This window comes from Morone saxatilis, unplaced genomic scaffold (assembly GCF_004916995.1).
Source record: "Morone saxatilis isolate NCDOM2014 unplaced genomic scaffold, NCSU_SB_2.0 Contig8, whole genome shotgun sequence".
NCBI classification, from domain to species: Eukaryota; Metazoa; Chordata; class Actinopteri; family Moronidae; genus Morone; species Morone saxatilis.
This window is the reverse complement of record NW_023340257.1, coordinates 8,569,679-8,586,557: the sequence shown is the minus strand read 5'-3', so window position 1 is coordinate 8,586,557 and position 16,879 is coordinate 8,569,679. Positions and strand designations below refer to the sequence as shown.

Here is a 16,879-nt window from a genome sequence, read left to right as displayed (position 1 = left end):
TCAGTGCTCGGGCCCTAATAAAAGTTCCTTCAGGTAACTCTGGCAAAGGCTGCACTGAAACAACAAAGACTGCAGGCACTTTTAAAGGGAGAGAGAAGTTCCCTCTAGACAGCCTCAAGATCCAAAAAGATTAGAGAGAGTTGGAAGGCTGTTTCATAGCCTACTTTATGTAGTACTACAAGTATAAAAACTTATACAAAAAAATATTTTTTTGTATCGTGACATCCCTACTCATACGTGTGAGAAATGGTAAAATAATTTCCAGATGCTCTGACACCAACATTACTCACAAATACATCGTTGGCTATTGCTACATAAACTCTGTTAACTGTATGACGTTATCACTGCAACAAAGTGCATTATTCTGGAATGTTCAGTGGTGCAACGTGGAAACTGGTTTGTCATCAAAGAGATCGATCATAAGTCTGGTGTTTTTATAACATAAGAACTATCTGCTGCCTTCCTCTGGAAACACAACCCTGCTCATTCACTGCAGCTGTTTCTAGTCTCGTCCGTGCCACACAGACGGGCACTCGTGTGTATCCAATCGGATGGTGTTGTGGGCAGGACTTTAACCCAGACCAGAGTGATGACTGCAGACAGAGGGCAGCAACTGCATCAGCGCCAAAGCAGTTCATTTTAAAATGAATTTATCTGCAATCAGATTTAAAAAACAAATAATAATTAAAGCGATACCCGTTAAATGCTGAATATCAATCAACAGTCTGACAGGTTGCCCCTTAATTTGCAGGTTCTTGTCTTTCATCTTGTTTGATAGAGGGATGTGCTATGCTTGAAAACATGCTAATACATGTTTGTCTGCCTGTATTCACAGGTTCTTTTTATAGAAATGTTTTTACATTTTTATGAAGATAATTGTATGGTTGGATCACACGTATCAAAATTGAAACCACTTAAGTATAGGCGTGTCATATTTCACCAATATTCACACATGTATTAGTGCTTTTGCTTTTCTGTTTGTGAAGCTTTGCTCTTATTTTCCCAATGGCTCCCTCTCTCTCTGCACCTGACATTACATAGACTTGTTGCTCTTGCCTTTTTATGACGAGAAAGTATTTGACAATGGTTTACTTTCGTCTTACAGGACCCCGATCCAGTTCAGTTCTCCACCGTATACTCCTCCACCCCAAATGCAGAGGTCGCTTTCATCTCCCGATAACCTGCAGAAGAATGTCATGGTAACCCTTTTAATACTTTCCTAATGACCCAGCACTGCACAGTCATGACAGATTGTAATGTGTCTATTTAGGATGTGAGGTATAAGGCTCTTGTCTTGTTTTTAGTTTAGAATGTCCCTCTGTTCCTCAGCAACAAATGACGAATTATGTGTTCAGTGTATAATTTAACAGCAGCAGAAACAAGCTGCATGACTTCAGTCAACCGTATGAAACACAGGTCCTGTTATCTGTCTTTTCCTTTCATCCGCAGATGAACAACATGATGTGGCAGCTCCACATGCAGCAGCTTGACCAGTTGAATGGCGGCTTTTCCAAGCCTCTGCAGAGGCAGTCGCCTGCTGGTGGAAATTTTAGCAGAGGCGGCTCAAGGCAACACGATAACGCCCCCTATCGGCATCCGCCGTCACAGGTGAACAGCGGTGGCAGAAATTCGCGCTACACAGATGAACCAAGTTCTGGCCGTCATCAGCAACAGGGCCACAGCCGGGACAACTATCACCATCAGAACGACAGGAGTGGCAACCGTCACCATGACAGCAGAGGCGGCAGCAGGCATCATGACAATAGGGGCAGCCGAGGCCACCAAGATAGTAGATGGCGACGGTACTGAGACACGTAAAGGATTTCTGTAAAGACTTTAACGCTTCACAAATTTGTGAACAGCTTTCTGAAAAAAAAAAAAAAAAGATCATGAATTATGTTGACAAATTCACATGTATACTCAGGTTGTTTGTACATGATCCTACCAGTTTGGAGATTTAATATCTTATGCCTTAGAGCCATTTTTGTTTACTTTTAAGGCGTTTTTAAATTTGTACACTACTTTCATGTGAGCTTTTCCTCACAGATGTTGCAAAAATTTTGAGGGGAAGAACTGTATTGTCATGAGAGCAAGGGAAAAAAATATCAAGACATGACTAGTCAATTTGAAAGATGGGGGGGGGACATATTTCAAAAAAAAGATTTTGGATATTGGCCAGTTTTGAAATATGCAAATAGTTTTAAATGGTGCTCTTAGAAATTCTTCAGGTACTTTGCAAAAAAGAACAACAAAATTTTCAGCTAAAGAATCCACCAGCACCAACTTTTACTGGAACAGGGCACCATCCTTTCTTAATGTAGGATTTGTTGACCTTGCTCTTTATGGAAATGGGCTTTATTTTATTTTTTTATTCTGAGTCTGTAATACAAACTGTTTTAAAATGGGCGTTTTCATTATTATAAAGCTCCTTTTGATTTGATTGATGCCTCGTCTTTCATCTGGCCACAGCACAAATGCCTGGGTCTTGGCTGCTCTTCAGAAATGCTATTTAGAGCTCTTTGTGTATGTGACTAAGTGAACTAAGTGAGCTATTGTATGTTGATGCTACATGCCGTTACGCATGCACACACTGGCCTTATCTGCACCTATAAATGGCCCACGTGTAACTAATAGGCTTGTGCAGTGGGTTATGAAGTAATCTACAGGTGGCGCCACACGCATCCTTTCATTGAACCAATTAAGATGTTAAATATAACTGAGCCACATGATCAGCTCCTGCATCTGACCTTTCTATTTAGGATACTTTCAAGTCTTTACATGGATTTGACACCCAACCCCGTTCACTTTACAGCATGCAATTATGTTTCGGTTTATCAATTGTTCACCAGAGTTGCACACAGCGGTCTCTGCTTCTCTTTTATCAGAAGAGTCTTAGCACCAATTAGTCAATGGCGCAGGTTTCTGTCAACTTACAGATGAGAATAAAGTGCGCCATTGTCCCGTCCCAGAATTAGCAGCCCTTTGATCCTTCCCATCTCGTGTTGCGATCATTCTCTCGGCATCGATACATCGGTGTTTCTGCTCGGGCTCGCTTACAACAAAGTGATGATCAGATCCCTTAATGTCCGTGTAGAGGTCATAATCTACCCTTCCGAAAGTGCTTATACCACTAACAGCAGCCCCCCGGCGCTCTATCGACAACCATAACCCCCCCCTCCACCAATAAATCTCCCAGTGTCCAAATGTGGAGGTGCATTTGCACCCACCGCACTAAGCTCTGTGTCTTGCCTGTAATCTGCCTCGTGTCACATTGCATCCTGATGCTCCCAAATCGCTCTAATAGAGAGTATCCTCTGCTCGGTGTCAGTACTAGGAAGGCCCTTATTACGCTTCTGGCTGTGGCATAACTCTTTTAATTGGTTGATCTGCCTGGCGTCTCCAGCCCTGGAGCGGGCGGATTAGAGAGGCCGCTCGGTAGCCGCTGCTGTGTGGACTTATATAGAAGCGTGTCTCCTGAAATGATCCACTTCCAAACACCCAGAGAGACACTCCCTTTCTCGCAGTCCTGCAACTCAAACCACAAGTGTCAAGATGCCTGCAGCCGTGATTCCTCGGGTCTTGGCACCCCGGCAGGTTGTTGGGTTCATGGGTGCCACAGTAGGTCCGACTTCACCGGCTGTAGTCTTTGTCCTTCCATGCAATATAAGCCTCCGTTAAGAGGTGAAAAATGACCATATATAGTAGAAAGCAATACATGCCATTAAAGAGGCTACATGGATACATGTTCAGTAAAAACCGAGCAGAAAATCAAGATCAAAGAGGAAAGTTTGTTTTTTATAAATTCTAGTTTATAATTATACAGGTTAGGCTCCATTTTAACACCCTATTTTTTTCTCTCTCCACCCGAAGTAGTGTAAAATGTGCTCCACAGCAGTTGTTCATCTGCCCCTCTTTGATCAAGTCATCAAACCTCTGAAAAGAACCCGAGCTTTCCCATGCAGAGCTCCCATATTTCCTCCTGATAATCCTCCGCTCTTTGAACACGGCGGCGGCTCCGGAGGCTCCGCAGCCGCCAGCGAGTTCACTTTATTTCCAATTCTTGCGATGAAAGTCGCCCCCCCCCACCTCAGGACACCGACATTATAGGCTACTGGCGACCCTAACCTGCACCGGCTTCCCTCAGTGATGATTCGCTTAAAAATGTTCAAATCGAGAAATGTGCCAGGCTCTTTTTATTACACCCTCTACTGAGTCTCTCACACAAATGTCCAATCTCCCAAATCTGCATTATCTAAAAGACAATATAAATAAAACATCATTTTGCAATAGCTTAGTATAAACAGCGTAAAAAGGCAAATTTATAGAAAAAAATAAAACGATGGAAAATGAACAAATGGTGAGGGGAAAAGCATGTGCAGAGATCCAGCCTGTCCGAGGGGAATTGAAGGTGCCGGTATGTGAGGTATTTCCTCACATTAATGTCAGACTCATCAGCCCGCAGCAGACACTGATCTACAATGCATAAAGCCTGTTTGATCTGACTGACAAATAATATTCTTTTTTTTTTTTTTATCGTTAAATCAAACTTAGACTGTGCCAACTTGTGAAAATGAATGACAAGTGCCTTACCCTTTCAGTATTCCGCGGTTTTTTAATTGAGGGATGTTGTGAGACAATTATGTGTTTTATTCGGCGTGCCTTAATTCATGCCATGCGCCCGCGCCCGTTCATTATTATTAAATTATAACTGCGTCTGTTTGTTTGTTGGCAAATCTGTAAAGAAAATGACATTGCTGACTGGCCTTTAACCGCAGTTGCGCCTAATTCCTTTTTCCTCCTGGAGCCTCTAATTTTTGTTTTTGTGTTTTGCGTTTTTCTTGTACAAGAAATGAACTATTTCAACAAGAAATTTTATATGTTTTCGTCAATTAAGTATTATTATTATTGGCTAATTATTATTACCCTACTATTATTATTATTATTATTATTATTATTATTATTATTATTATATTTAATAAGCCACTAACACTACTACAATTTTAAAATATGATATGAAAACAATTTAAACAGTTTAATCTATCATTCTTAGTCCTAAACCGACAAACTGGCGCAAGTCTTCAAAGTTGGTGTTTCTACTCTCGACACAGGACACAGTCCTTTAGATACGACTATGGGTTTAAGAATAAGAACGAAGTATCAAACTCGTTACCCCAGCTGCTTTAACTCTGTATATTGGTATAAGGCACAGGCTTTTTCAGTTGGAGTCTAAAGTTAAAATATCGAATGGATTAGATTGTGTAATGTCTAAAGCAAGCTTAGAATAAAATAGGTTAAATTAAATGAATTAAAGAAAAATAGACACGGGTTTATCAATAGCAGAAGTAATACACTGATTAAGACAAATGATTAAAATCAAATCAACGTCAAGTCTCGACGTTTGTAACTAAGAAATGGCACTATGTTAGTACCTCAGAATAGTTACAGAGGTCTTTTGGTTTTATCTGAAACTTTAATAATAATACTACACTTAGCATATATATTTGTATTGATTGTATTAGTTTTTATTCTGAAAATAGCTGATATTGACGAAAAATACAACTTTGAGAGTCGAATTGAAAGGTTGTAGCTACAATTCTGTAAAAAGAAAGTTTTTTGGTGGTGGTGGGGGGGTGTTTGGGAGGTGGCCATATAGTACATGAGTGTATTTGTAAAAGAGAGAGAGAGAGAGAGAGAGAGAGAGATGTGTTCAGGGATGGTTTATATAGCAGTGGGTGTGAGCACACATCCCAGTCAGCTCATTACCAGTGTGGCGCTCTGCGCAGCTCAAGTTGAAGGCTACTGATCTTCACCACGACACTTCAGGGAAAGCTAAACTGCATTTTTGAAATACAAACAATGAGTTATTTAAACGCATGAACTCAAGCAGTCGCATTTAACACACTGCTCAACCTGCAGAACCTTAGATATTAGCGAACAAACTTATTGTTCAGCGAAGACAGCGCGCGACGCACAGGGACAGATCATGCACTGTCAAGCCGAGTTGAGGCTCTCCTCCCCCGGGCAGCTGAAGGCTGCCAGGCGGCGCTACAAGACTTTCATGATTGACGAGATCCTCTCAAAGGAGACTTGTGATTATTTTGAGAAACTTTCTCTTTACTCGGTGTGCCCTTCGCTCATTGTACGACCGAAGCCTCTTCATTCGTGTTCTGGTAAGCGGACTCTGTTACTTCTTCTTATTTTCTTTCTTTCTCTCTCTTTCTTTCTTTTTCTTTTGACTAATTATGAAAGAAGCAAATTAAATTTAGCCTATTATTTAAAAAAGTAACTGAAAGGCATTTATGACCATTTGCAGATTTTTTGGGAAAATGACATTTGTTGTTGTGACACTTTTACGCATAAGATCAATTTCATTATTAATATACTTTTAATTCGAATTTGAAACTTGAGGATATATTTTAATTGGGCATGGATCAGGGAATGTGGATTTACGGTGAAAAAAGTTTAAGTCCTATATCAGACGGGTGAAATACACGTCTGCACTGTGTTATCGGTTGTGTTGGTGTAATGAACTTTTGTGTAGTGCCATAAAGTTGTAATTAGTTTCTTTAAACCATAACCCCCCGCCCATACAACTGCGCACATGGGTATATTGATATTTGTGACGATTACAAAGCATCCTTAATATATTAGGCTACTTACATGTTTGAAGCTGTTTTTTTTTATTTTTAGTAAATTAATCACAATTAATTTATGCATCTTTCCTCCTAAAGTTGCGCCGGTGACTTCACCTTCCTAACTCTGTGCTTTACATTATAAATCACCGCAGCTAAGTGTTTAGTGCTGAAAATCAAAGACAGAGTGAGTGAATGTCAGTGATGCTTCAGGGCTTTTGTTGGGCGCAAGCTGATGGATGACTGCATTGATAAGAGGCTGTAGTTAAAAGTCACTGAAGAGACAGTGTGACAGAAAAAAAAACTAGAATCAAAGAAAACTTTAGTCTATTTAGTCTCATTTACTTTGATTAATACTTGTGTTCTGCCCAAAGGCCTTCCCTAATGAGTTTTGCAGCTGCTGGACTTTTGCAAATTGAATCTTGTTAGTGCACTCAATATGACACCAAAATGTATGTGACCTAGAACAAAGTCAATTTGTGCTAAGAAACAAACAAAAACATGTGATTTACAGTGTGGTTAGTCATACCACCCTTTATAAGATTAATTCTACTGCTCACTGATTTCTCTTGATTGCTAGGTTTGAAGGAAAAATAGAGTAGAAACAAGTGGCTTCTTTCAATGATAATTGCTTTCCTCCCATTGTTTTTGAGTACATGTAGTGCTCACTTTCATTTCTCTTTCAGTAAGATGGTAAGAATTATCTAGCTCTCTGCATGATAGATAGTGATAGAAGCTGTCTTGCACTAAAAATGACCAAAATAGTATGACAAAAGTTCCGTTGGAACAACACGTATCATCTTGTCAAAACAAAGCGTCTTGACTGATTCTTAATTGTAATTCCAGACGAATCCAAACAACTCAAAGGCTACTGCACACTCTAGTAACCATTAGGATAATTGCTCTAAAGTCTGAAATAATAGCCGCTGCAATTTGATGATGACAGCGGCGGGTGGATAAAAATAGGGGAAGCGCTTCCCTCATCCCTCTGATATGGATTGGTGCATGTTAGAGGGCACTATGACTGGCACCCCTCTGTTCGGATGGATAGAGTAACCCACCCTGCATATCAGAACACTGTGCCCACCACTTATTTGTAGCTGCGGGGGTGTGAGACACAGTATATTCCCCAACATCAATGGCTTTTAGTGCTTGATATAGAAGCTGGCAGACTTACAGGTCCTGGGCCGCAGAGAGGCGGCTGGCCCCTGCATGGCCCCTTAACAGTGAAAGTTGACTTCTTCATTCCGCAAAAGAAGGGATGCTATAACCTCCAGCTACCAGCGGAGGCCGCTGAAAGACAATGATGCCAATATTGTTGCCTGAAGGAGTTGATTAAAAATTAATTGGTTGTTTTATTGTTTATCACTGGTGTGTTGATCAAACATACCAACATAATCTTCCTTGTGCATTTTGTCCTGTGACACTTCATTGTGACTTTCAGTCCATTTTTATTTAACTGGAATGAAATAAAGGTATAGTAAAAGTGGCTAATACTTCCCTGTCAGTTACAGGATCAGAAAGAATGAGCCCTGACCTGGTGCTGAACAGTGAACAACGTAATGGCAGGTTACAATATTTCATTTGGAGTCCCATCTCTCAGCAGGACCCAGGGAAGGGCTTTTAGTGGTGTTTTCTGGAAGAGGTGAGAGAGATTAAGATCAACTGTGGTGTAATCTCACCTGACAGCATGATGAAAAAAGAAAACAAAAAAAAAAGGCAGGAGTGTGTTCAGCCTGAGGGCTGCTGTGTACTGGTCTGGTACTGGCTGAGGGCTTATTGAATAAATCCAAGTGAGCAAAAAGGGTTTTTATCCCATCTTAAACCCTAATCCGTTGCAGACAATAAAGTCTCCCATTAAGCATAAAGCAGGCTTGAGAAGGTTGATTACACCCATGTCAACACATAGAGGCAAGTATGCACACACAAAGACAAAATGCACCACACATCTTCTATCTTAAGTTAGGGATAATATTTGACTGCCTGTCATCTCACTGTCATTTTTTCACAACCACACAGCCATCAGATTCGTCTATCTCGACAACAGATCAGTGATAAATCAGTTCTAAAAGGAGTTTATGCCACGGGCTGAGTCAGCTATCAGTTTTCAGATTAAGATACAACACTTTTTGTTAGGCGTACAGCTTCTGTTGGTAAGGTTTGTCAGTGTGCCTGGGAAAATACTACGACAATTAAATTCAACAAGACGCTCTTGACACCTTCCTTTTACCATTTGTTGAAAACTGGCATTTAATTGCTCCAATCTGTCATTTCCTGAAGGTGAATGATTCTAATTAAAGCAATGAGGTAGGAAAGATAAAGAAGCTGCATGATCTGTTGCCCTCCCCACCTCAACAATGTTTGATGTGTGTTCAAAGGGCAAGGCCAAAAACACAAAAACCATTTAACTGAGCAGATCTCTAGCTGTCTAACAGTTTATACTCAAAACCTGTGCAAAGGTGCACGTACACTTGTCATAGCTATGCAATGAATCATCCATTTCAGCATCCCATTGACAAAAACGAGTGGGAGAAGAAGTGTAGATGTTATGATAAAGAGCAGGCTGGGGCGGGCAATAGTGTATACCTTCTAAATGTTGCTGCTTGACGGCATTTGTCGTTGTTGTAAAAATAGAAATCCCTCCTTCACTTAATGGAAATGATTATATATTAAACACATGGTAAATGTATTAAGAATCATGTAATAGTAATAACAACCAAACCATCAATAGAGTAAATTCTTGGTATTAAAAGGAATGCTGAACAAACGACTCTTCTTGATCTATTCTTAGCAGGTATGTCTTCTGTAATGGTTACCATAAGCACTTGTGCCAGTCCCTACATTCCACTGTGATTATCAAGAGTATCAGTGTGCTTTTGCATGGGGCTAAGTTGTGCTCTTGCAGCTACTCAAACAGTTTATTTGTAGACTATTGACAGGACACTGGCACTTGTCAACAACATGTCAGAGAGACGGCTTCGCTGTCTGTGGAAAGTCACCACGAGGGCTGACATTTCCCTCTGTGAGCTCTCTCTCTCTTTCTTTCTCCCTCCCTCTGAGGGACTGTCCGGAGACAACTTCAAGCTCTCTGCTGACAAGAGATTTCCTGACAATCACAAAGACAAAGTGAGATGTTTTCTCCCCATTTTGAATGACGAGTGACTCTTCCCCTTCCCTTTTGTGCCACTCTCTGATATCAGAAAAATCTGACATTTGTACGGATCTGATTTGCAGAGAGAAAAAGTGAGAGCAGTTGAAATGAACATGTATAAATGGAAAGAAAGAGCATGCAGCCAGAGAAAAGAGATCTACTTGTCTAGACCTGTTGCAATACCAGCAATCTCACGTTGGAGGATTAGTGATGACCTCAGTGCCTTACCATGATGTCATGATGAGCCAAAGGCAGTGTCTGGTGTGTGTGTATGTGTGTGTGTGTGTGTGTGTGTGTGTGTCTGTATGCGTGTATAGAGCAAATGTACCTACCTGTATGTGTGCTGGTATAACAACAACACTTGTATGCTCTCTATGCTTGACTTACATCTAATAGTGAGGTTTATTGTGGATTTGTGCAATTTATATGTTTAAGCAACTGAATGAACATCTTACTATCCTGTAAGATTATAAAAGTAGGCATGACCTACCTTCTTTGTGAGTGTTCTCCTCTTTTTCTTTCCCACACATTTTCATGAAATCCATATTTTCTTACTGACCTTAAGGAAAAGAAAAACAATCAAGGAACAGCAATAAAAAAAATCCTGTCTGCCTTCATGTCTCCGGTGGGCATTGTGTATATGTGTGTGTGTGTGTCTAGGGATTAAGGAGACAGATCTACCACAGACAACCTGGAACACACATGCAGTGTGACAACCTCCCATTTTCTCTGCTCGGTTGCAGCTTTTTATCTCCCTCTATATCTCCCACGTCTACTCCCATAATCCCCCCTGTGTCCTTCCTGCTACTCCTTATGATCCCATGCATTACAATCTGCGCTGGTGCTCAGTTGGACTGTAAATTTTGGTTAAGGGGTTGGTTTTATATTTGAAGCCGTGAGGATTTTTCCGGCAGATATCATATTCACTTTGGTTGACCCTCGACACCCCTCTCGGCCAACCTCCTGCCCTCCTTCGCTCCAGTGTCGGCTCCAGACAAGTGTTACTTTTTATTGATTCTGGCGTCTTGCTGCTTCTGTCTGCGCTGATAAAGAGCAAAAATGTGTGTCTTAGTATATGACCGCGCGCATGTGTAAGAGTGAGAGAGATTGCAAGAGAGCGGGAAAAGTTTATTAGCTGAGCAGTGTTTGATTTAGTTTGATTTTATTACAGCTCATTCTGTGTTTGAATGTGTGTGTGTCTGCGTGTACATCATGCTGTCAGGCTCAGTGTGTGCATGTGGTTTTGTGTTGGGAAGCCAGTCAGTATTTAACAACCTCTGAAAAATAATCATTCATTTGAAGGGTTCAGAGGAGCAGTGTAAAACACAGTCTGCGTCATTGGGATCACAGCCCTCTACATGAAGAAGGTCAAAAGCAAAACACTTTTCACAGCAAACACAGGGCAATTAAAAATGAACCTGTCTAAGCAATTACAGGCGGTCGATAACCGTACAACCACTGTGACTGAGAAGCACATAAGAGCTCACTAAAAACTCAGTGATTCAAAAGAATAATCTTTCTCCTCTTTTTGTGTTTGCACTGGACTTTATTGCAGTTCTCTGTTTCTGTCATCTGACGCACTGTCTCTGCTCTTCCAGGCTCCTCATCACTACGTGCCTACCCTCTCCTCTCAGTGATCACACGGCAGCCCCCCCACCACCCCCAGGTGTCATCTCAGGGTGGGGTCCCCTCGCACCTGCCCTTGCTCTCCCCGCAGCATCCACGAGGCTCCGAGCCCTCGCCTAGCCAGACCCCCCTCAGCATTAGCAGCGAGTCAGACACAGAGCGCAGCACGCCCCGCCTGAAGAAGCCGCGTCGCAGCCGCACCATATTCACCGAGCTGCAGCTGATGGGCCTAGAGAAGAAGTTCCAGAAGCAGAAGTACTTATCCACACCTGATAGGTCAGTGCAGTTGAGAATCTCACGTCTGATTGGATGGGTTAAGGTATCAGAATCAGAATCAGAAATACTTTAATAATCCCAGGGGGAAATTACTTAAAAAAAAGGTAGATCAGGATGGCAGTAAACACATGCACGCACACACACAAACCACATAAAAGCATTTAAATTAAAAAAAGGTAAATCATGTCTGCTACCCTCATAGCTACCAAAAATGATTTTGTGACTAGGTTACGTAAAAGAAAGTAAACCATTGATAAGTTAAAGTAATAGGCCTCTTTATTTTCACAGATGTAAAAAAGCTACCAGAGTCATATAAGTGTCACTCATTTTGATAACCTACATACCTGGCATACAGCACACTCAAAAGTACAGTACATGCACACAGACGCACGCACATTCACAAAGCCACAACTGCAATTATCTAGCAGTGGTTAACCTAACATCATAATTTTTGATTTATCCTGTGGGGAATGTCTCATGTAATGTGAATTTGTCTAAGCCAGAGCATTACCTCAGCATTCTAGTTGAGACAAGAGTAACGTTTTAACCCTGAGCTTTCCAACTGCAAAAAAAAAGCACCAACAAAGAAACACTGCCTTGTTCAAGAAAAGAGGGACAGTGGCCAACACAAGCAAACATAAATGTATTACACTGATTTACTGCCAATCATTTCACACATGTGCAGGTGTATATAAAGAACATTTTGCCTTCTACAATCAGATGAAGTAATCTACATGTTAATATCTGTGTCTTAAGTTCCACTCTGTGGGTCATTTTTGGGACCTGACATGAGGTTAGACTATATTTTCCAGTTTTATTGTACGCCTCGCTTTTATATTTGGCCTGCAGGCTATTTTTCCATTATAACTCAGAATAGTATTAAACTATATATGATGTAAAAAGCTCTCTTTCACATGCGCAGTAGGAATTTCAAACTGCTTGTGAACCTTTGCATTAAGTAGAGATTGGATGTTTGTACACTCCACCCCTCTTAATCTTATTTTTACATATTGAAAGTAAATCAGTAAATCTGAACAACTGGCTTCCTGTACAGTACGTTTATGCATTTAGACATGCAAAATTTCCACACAGATGTCTCAAACATTGTATCCTCTTTGCAGTGCGTCTGCTTACCACATCTAACCTAACACATTAGCATATTTGAAGTAAATCAGATTTATTTGTCATTCCATTTACATCCCATCCGTGGGGAAAACTCCCACGATGCATTATTAAATATATCACATCTCGGCTTGCCTGGAGCCGTTGGAAAGACGCCATGCCTCATCTTGAAGCAGAAGCCCCGAGGCTGAGCACAACTCAGTGATCAAAACCAACCACCCTAACAGATTGCTGTGCCAAAATACTGTGTCCTGTCAAAATATCCAATTCTGACACTGTGTTGAAAATTAATTAAATACCCAGCTGGTGGAAAAACATCAACAGAGAAAATCCCCCGTTAAAGCCCCACATCAAAGGTGTGGCGTGCTCCTCACTCTGGTTTGTTGTGATCCAAAGATAACTTAACTTTTCTCTCCCTCTTTTTGGCCTGGAACCTCTGCGGTCTTGAATTGAGTTTAAGAGTGGGGGCGGGAGGAACCAAAACCAAAAATATCCCTGAAAAAATCTTTTAATTATTTATAGCAGAGTGCAATAATGATTTTATGCACCGTCCAATTATAATGATTAGAGCCTTTATAATCCTCCCTTTCATCATCATCATTATTGTTTCAGTTACACCCAAGATTCCCCTGTGAAAGGTGTGAGAATGGAACAAAATGACGCTCTTGTAGTAGCCCGGAGGGAGTAACTCAAATACTGTTTCTATTGCTGTGAGTGTATGGTTTCTGTCCATTGAAAACTAATGACCATAAATAGGTGGGGTGTTTTCCTTTTCTGCAATTACTTTTCCTTGCCTCTAGTTGTTGAACTGCTATAGACTGGGGCACGTATGCTAGTGAAGTCTGATAGACAGCTTGATTGTCTGTGTGTCTGGAGTTTTTTGAGACACACACAAAACCACACACACACCCTTTATGTGAGGTTTAAGGTTATGCAGACAATCCCATGAATCTCAGGGGTTTGTTGTTGCTCTGCTTTTTAGATTCTGTCCATGCCTGTTCTCTGTCTCGGCTTCCACTTTCACCATCAAATGAAAGTCAGTTCCTTTCATTGACGGGTGGTGGGGGTGAGAATCCCTTCATCTGACTCTTTAAGACTTTGAGAAGAGCAGGGAAGAGGAAATCTCATTTTAAAAAACCCAGATAACTGCGCCTTTCCTTCACAAACGGATGCCTTGTTCACTTTATCTGTCCCTTCCTGAGGTATCACATTACGCACCAACCAATAGCCCTATTAGTCATGGATCAACACATGTGGTGGATGCATTCAGAATTTCAACAGCCCCAATCGTCTTGCTACAAGTGCTGTGGTTGGATTACTGATCTCGGTACAGTTGTTTCGAGCAGTGTTTCCTGACCTGCAGGTGCACAGTGTCAAACTCGAGCTAATAGCAAATCAGCTTTGATGTGAGATTCAAAGACTGAAAAACCATGATTAGTGTTATTATATATTATATGTCATAATTTATATATTTTCCTGTCAGTGGGAGAAACAGACAAGAAAAGAGACAGATTCTACCTGGTGCTTTTCCGGAAGAGTGAAGAAAGTTTACAGCATATAAATAATATGGTGTATACCCTGTTCAGGTTCAGGACGCTAATGCAGAATCACCAGAAAGTACATGAAATCTGATGTGCAGTTTTTTTTTTGTTTGTGATTTTGTAGGTTAGACCTGGCCCAGTCACTTGGTCTCACACAGCTCCAGGTGAAGACATGGTACCAAAACCGGCGCATGAAGTGGAAGAAAATGGTAAGAGGCAACAATAATTGGAAGGACGAAGAGGAAAAAATAGATTTAGATTACATTTTTACAGATGACTAACCGTTTCATGCAATGCTTATTTGCACTATAATGGTAAGAGAAGCGAATACTAGGCAAGCAGTATGGCAGGAGGAGAGGGTGTGGTGTGAGGTGTGACTGATGATGACAGCAGTGAGAGCAAACACTTTTGTAGAAGGGTCAACAACTCAGAGAACAAAAAAAGACCTGAAATCGTTAAAGATGAATGAGTGCACAAGGGGCAGCCAGAAGCAATACGTCTTTTCTTAATTACTATAATAGCAAGCGTTACCTTCGACTGCTGCTGCCATTTATTACCAGAGGAGTCCACTAAGATGGTCTGTGTGTTATTCTAGGTGCTCAAAGGAGGTCACGAGGCCCCGACTAAGCCCAAGGGGAGACCCAAGAAGAACTCTATTCCCACCACGGAGGAAATAGAAGCTGAAGAGCGCAGGATGAAGATGGAGGCAGAGGAGAGGATGAAGAGGGCGGCTGAGAAAGTGACGCTGGTTCAGGGAGAAGAGGCATCTCAGCTTGAACCTGAAGATCTCAGTTCAGAAACTGCAGCCGCTGTGATGGAGGGGCCCGAGCGAGAGCTGCCGCTCCTGATGCAGTCAGAGACTCGCGCAGCCAGCTAAGCAAGAACAACACAACCAAAGACTAATGCCAACCTGAAAACAAATAGTGCCTCAGGATCACTGTAAAAAGCCTGTGTGGTGTTTAGCCATTTGCTTTAGGAATTTGGCTGGAAACATATTGGTGGCATCCAATCTTTACCAAATGTAGCCTTTTATTTTTTGTGTATTGGAAAAGTGTACCATACAAAGAGCTAAAGTGCGTAGACACTGTTTGTACTGGTAAAACTGTGGCCTTTAAATACTGTATTTGAGCAGGTCGCTGGTATAAGGAGTGTAAATCTGTCAAATCCAAGCAGGTCAGTCAAAGCAAAACACGTCTCATGCATCACTTTACTGTGCATTATAACCATGAAACATCACACACACCACTGATCCTCCAAGCTGCCTCACATAATGCATGTGCCAAAATATCAAGATTTGCCTTACTGTATTGTCTCTATGTCTCTATGTATTATAAATCACTTCACTGCCAAAAACTGTACTATCAAATGGTTACAGTGCCTTGTCAGTCTCAGAGGAAAGCTTTTAAAGTGCTGATAAAATAACTATCAAATGCAAGTATATTTTTTACAGTGATTTTCGATTACAAGTGCTGTTTTTGGAGACAGAGTTTAGAAAAGAACACAATGCTTAGATTGGAGTTCTTCTACAGCTTTAAGGCTCAAATGTGTTCATTATTTGGTCGTTAAAGCTTGCATTTTTATTTTTTCAATCTGAAAATCAATATTTCTGCCTCTGTATCATACTGTAGAAATGTGTATAAAGTATAAAATATATGGTCTTTCGGATATATATGTAAAACAGTATTTTTAACTGCTGTTTTAAATTGGATTAAAATAGTTTGTATGTATAATGTTACTGCCGTCCCTGATCTTTTTTCTTCTTTCATGGGAGTCGGGATGACTCTGCTTTCTGCCATGAGGCCAGTAATACTCTTTAAGCTGTCAGAGATTCTCAGAGGGAGTAAATCATAGCCTGTGCCAAAGATGCACGGCAAAGGCTGAACATTTGAAATCTCAAAGACGTTTTCAGCCTGCAGGCTTTGCATGAGTACCCCAATCAGTATGTTCGACTTGCATTAACATAACACTGTCTTCAACTGCCTGTCACTGACTTCTCTATAGCCTTCCAACTCTGCCTTCTATCCTTGCAAAGATTTGTAATTAAAGAGTTTCACTTTTTGAATTATACAGATTTATTTTTATTTGTTATTGTTACATATGGAAAGTGCAGTATTTTTCTGATGTAAATAATGCTTGTTTGGTAAGCTTGTTTGCAGTTTTTTTTTAGGTTTGTGTACAATCATTTTTACTATATACAAGGGTGTGTTTATGTATTTAAATACACTTAATAAAATAGCAGTCATTTAAATTCCACTTGGTATTTATTATTTGGTGCAATTGCTTTGAGCTTTGGTCGATACACTCCTGTTTCTAATGTATATTCTTATCACTGGATTAAACCTCAAATGTCAAATGCATCACACTGATGCTGGTTTTGCTACTCTGCATATGCTACACATTTCTTTTTGTTTGTTTGGGTGTCTAATGATTACAGTCCAACAACAAATTAAAGTCACTGACAGGATCCTTTACCATAACTCTCCAAGTAATTTTCAGATGTACTGTCACGTCATGCTAAGTGTGTGTAAATC

At 40.7% G+C, this 16,879-nt stretch overlaps 2 protein-coding genes across 2 annotated transcripts in view; both read left to right on the top strand.

Moving 5' to 3' along the window:
* The window catches only part of rbm7 (RNA binding motif protein 7), a 6,882-nt gene extending 4,442 nt beyond the window's left edge, over window positions 1–2,440 (top strand). Inside the window, exons 4-5 of the mRNA XM_035680524.1 lie at window positions 1,106–1,199; window positions 1,450–2,440. Coding sequence (XP_035536417.1) covers window positions 1,106–1,199; window positions 1,450–1,809 — 454 coding nt within the window. The 3' untranslated portion in view covers window positions 1,810–2,440. The remainder of the gene's footprint in view (window positions 1–1,105; window positions 1,200–1,449) is intronic.
* A 3,321-nt stretch (window positions 2,441–5,761) lies between these two features.
* On the top strand, window positions 5,762–16,080 carry barx2 (BARX homeobox 2). The gene is made up of 4 exons (XM_035679422.1): window positions 5,762–6,170; window positions 11,382–11,685; window positions 14,473–14,557; window positions 14,944–16,080. The coding sequence occupies exons 1-4, from the start codon at window positions 5,984–5,986 to the stop codon at window positions 15,223–15,225; spliced, it is 858 nt and encodes a 285-aa protein (XP_035535315.1). The 5' UTR covers window positions 5,762–5,983; the 3' UTR covers window positions 15,226–16,080.
* Window positions 16,081–16,879: the final 799 nt, after the last annotated feature.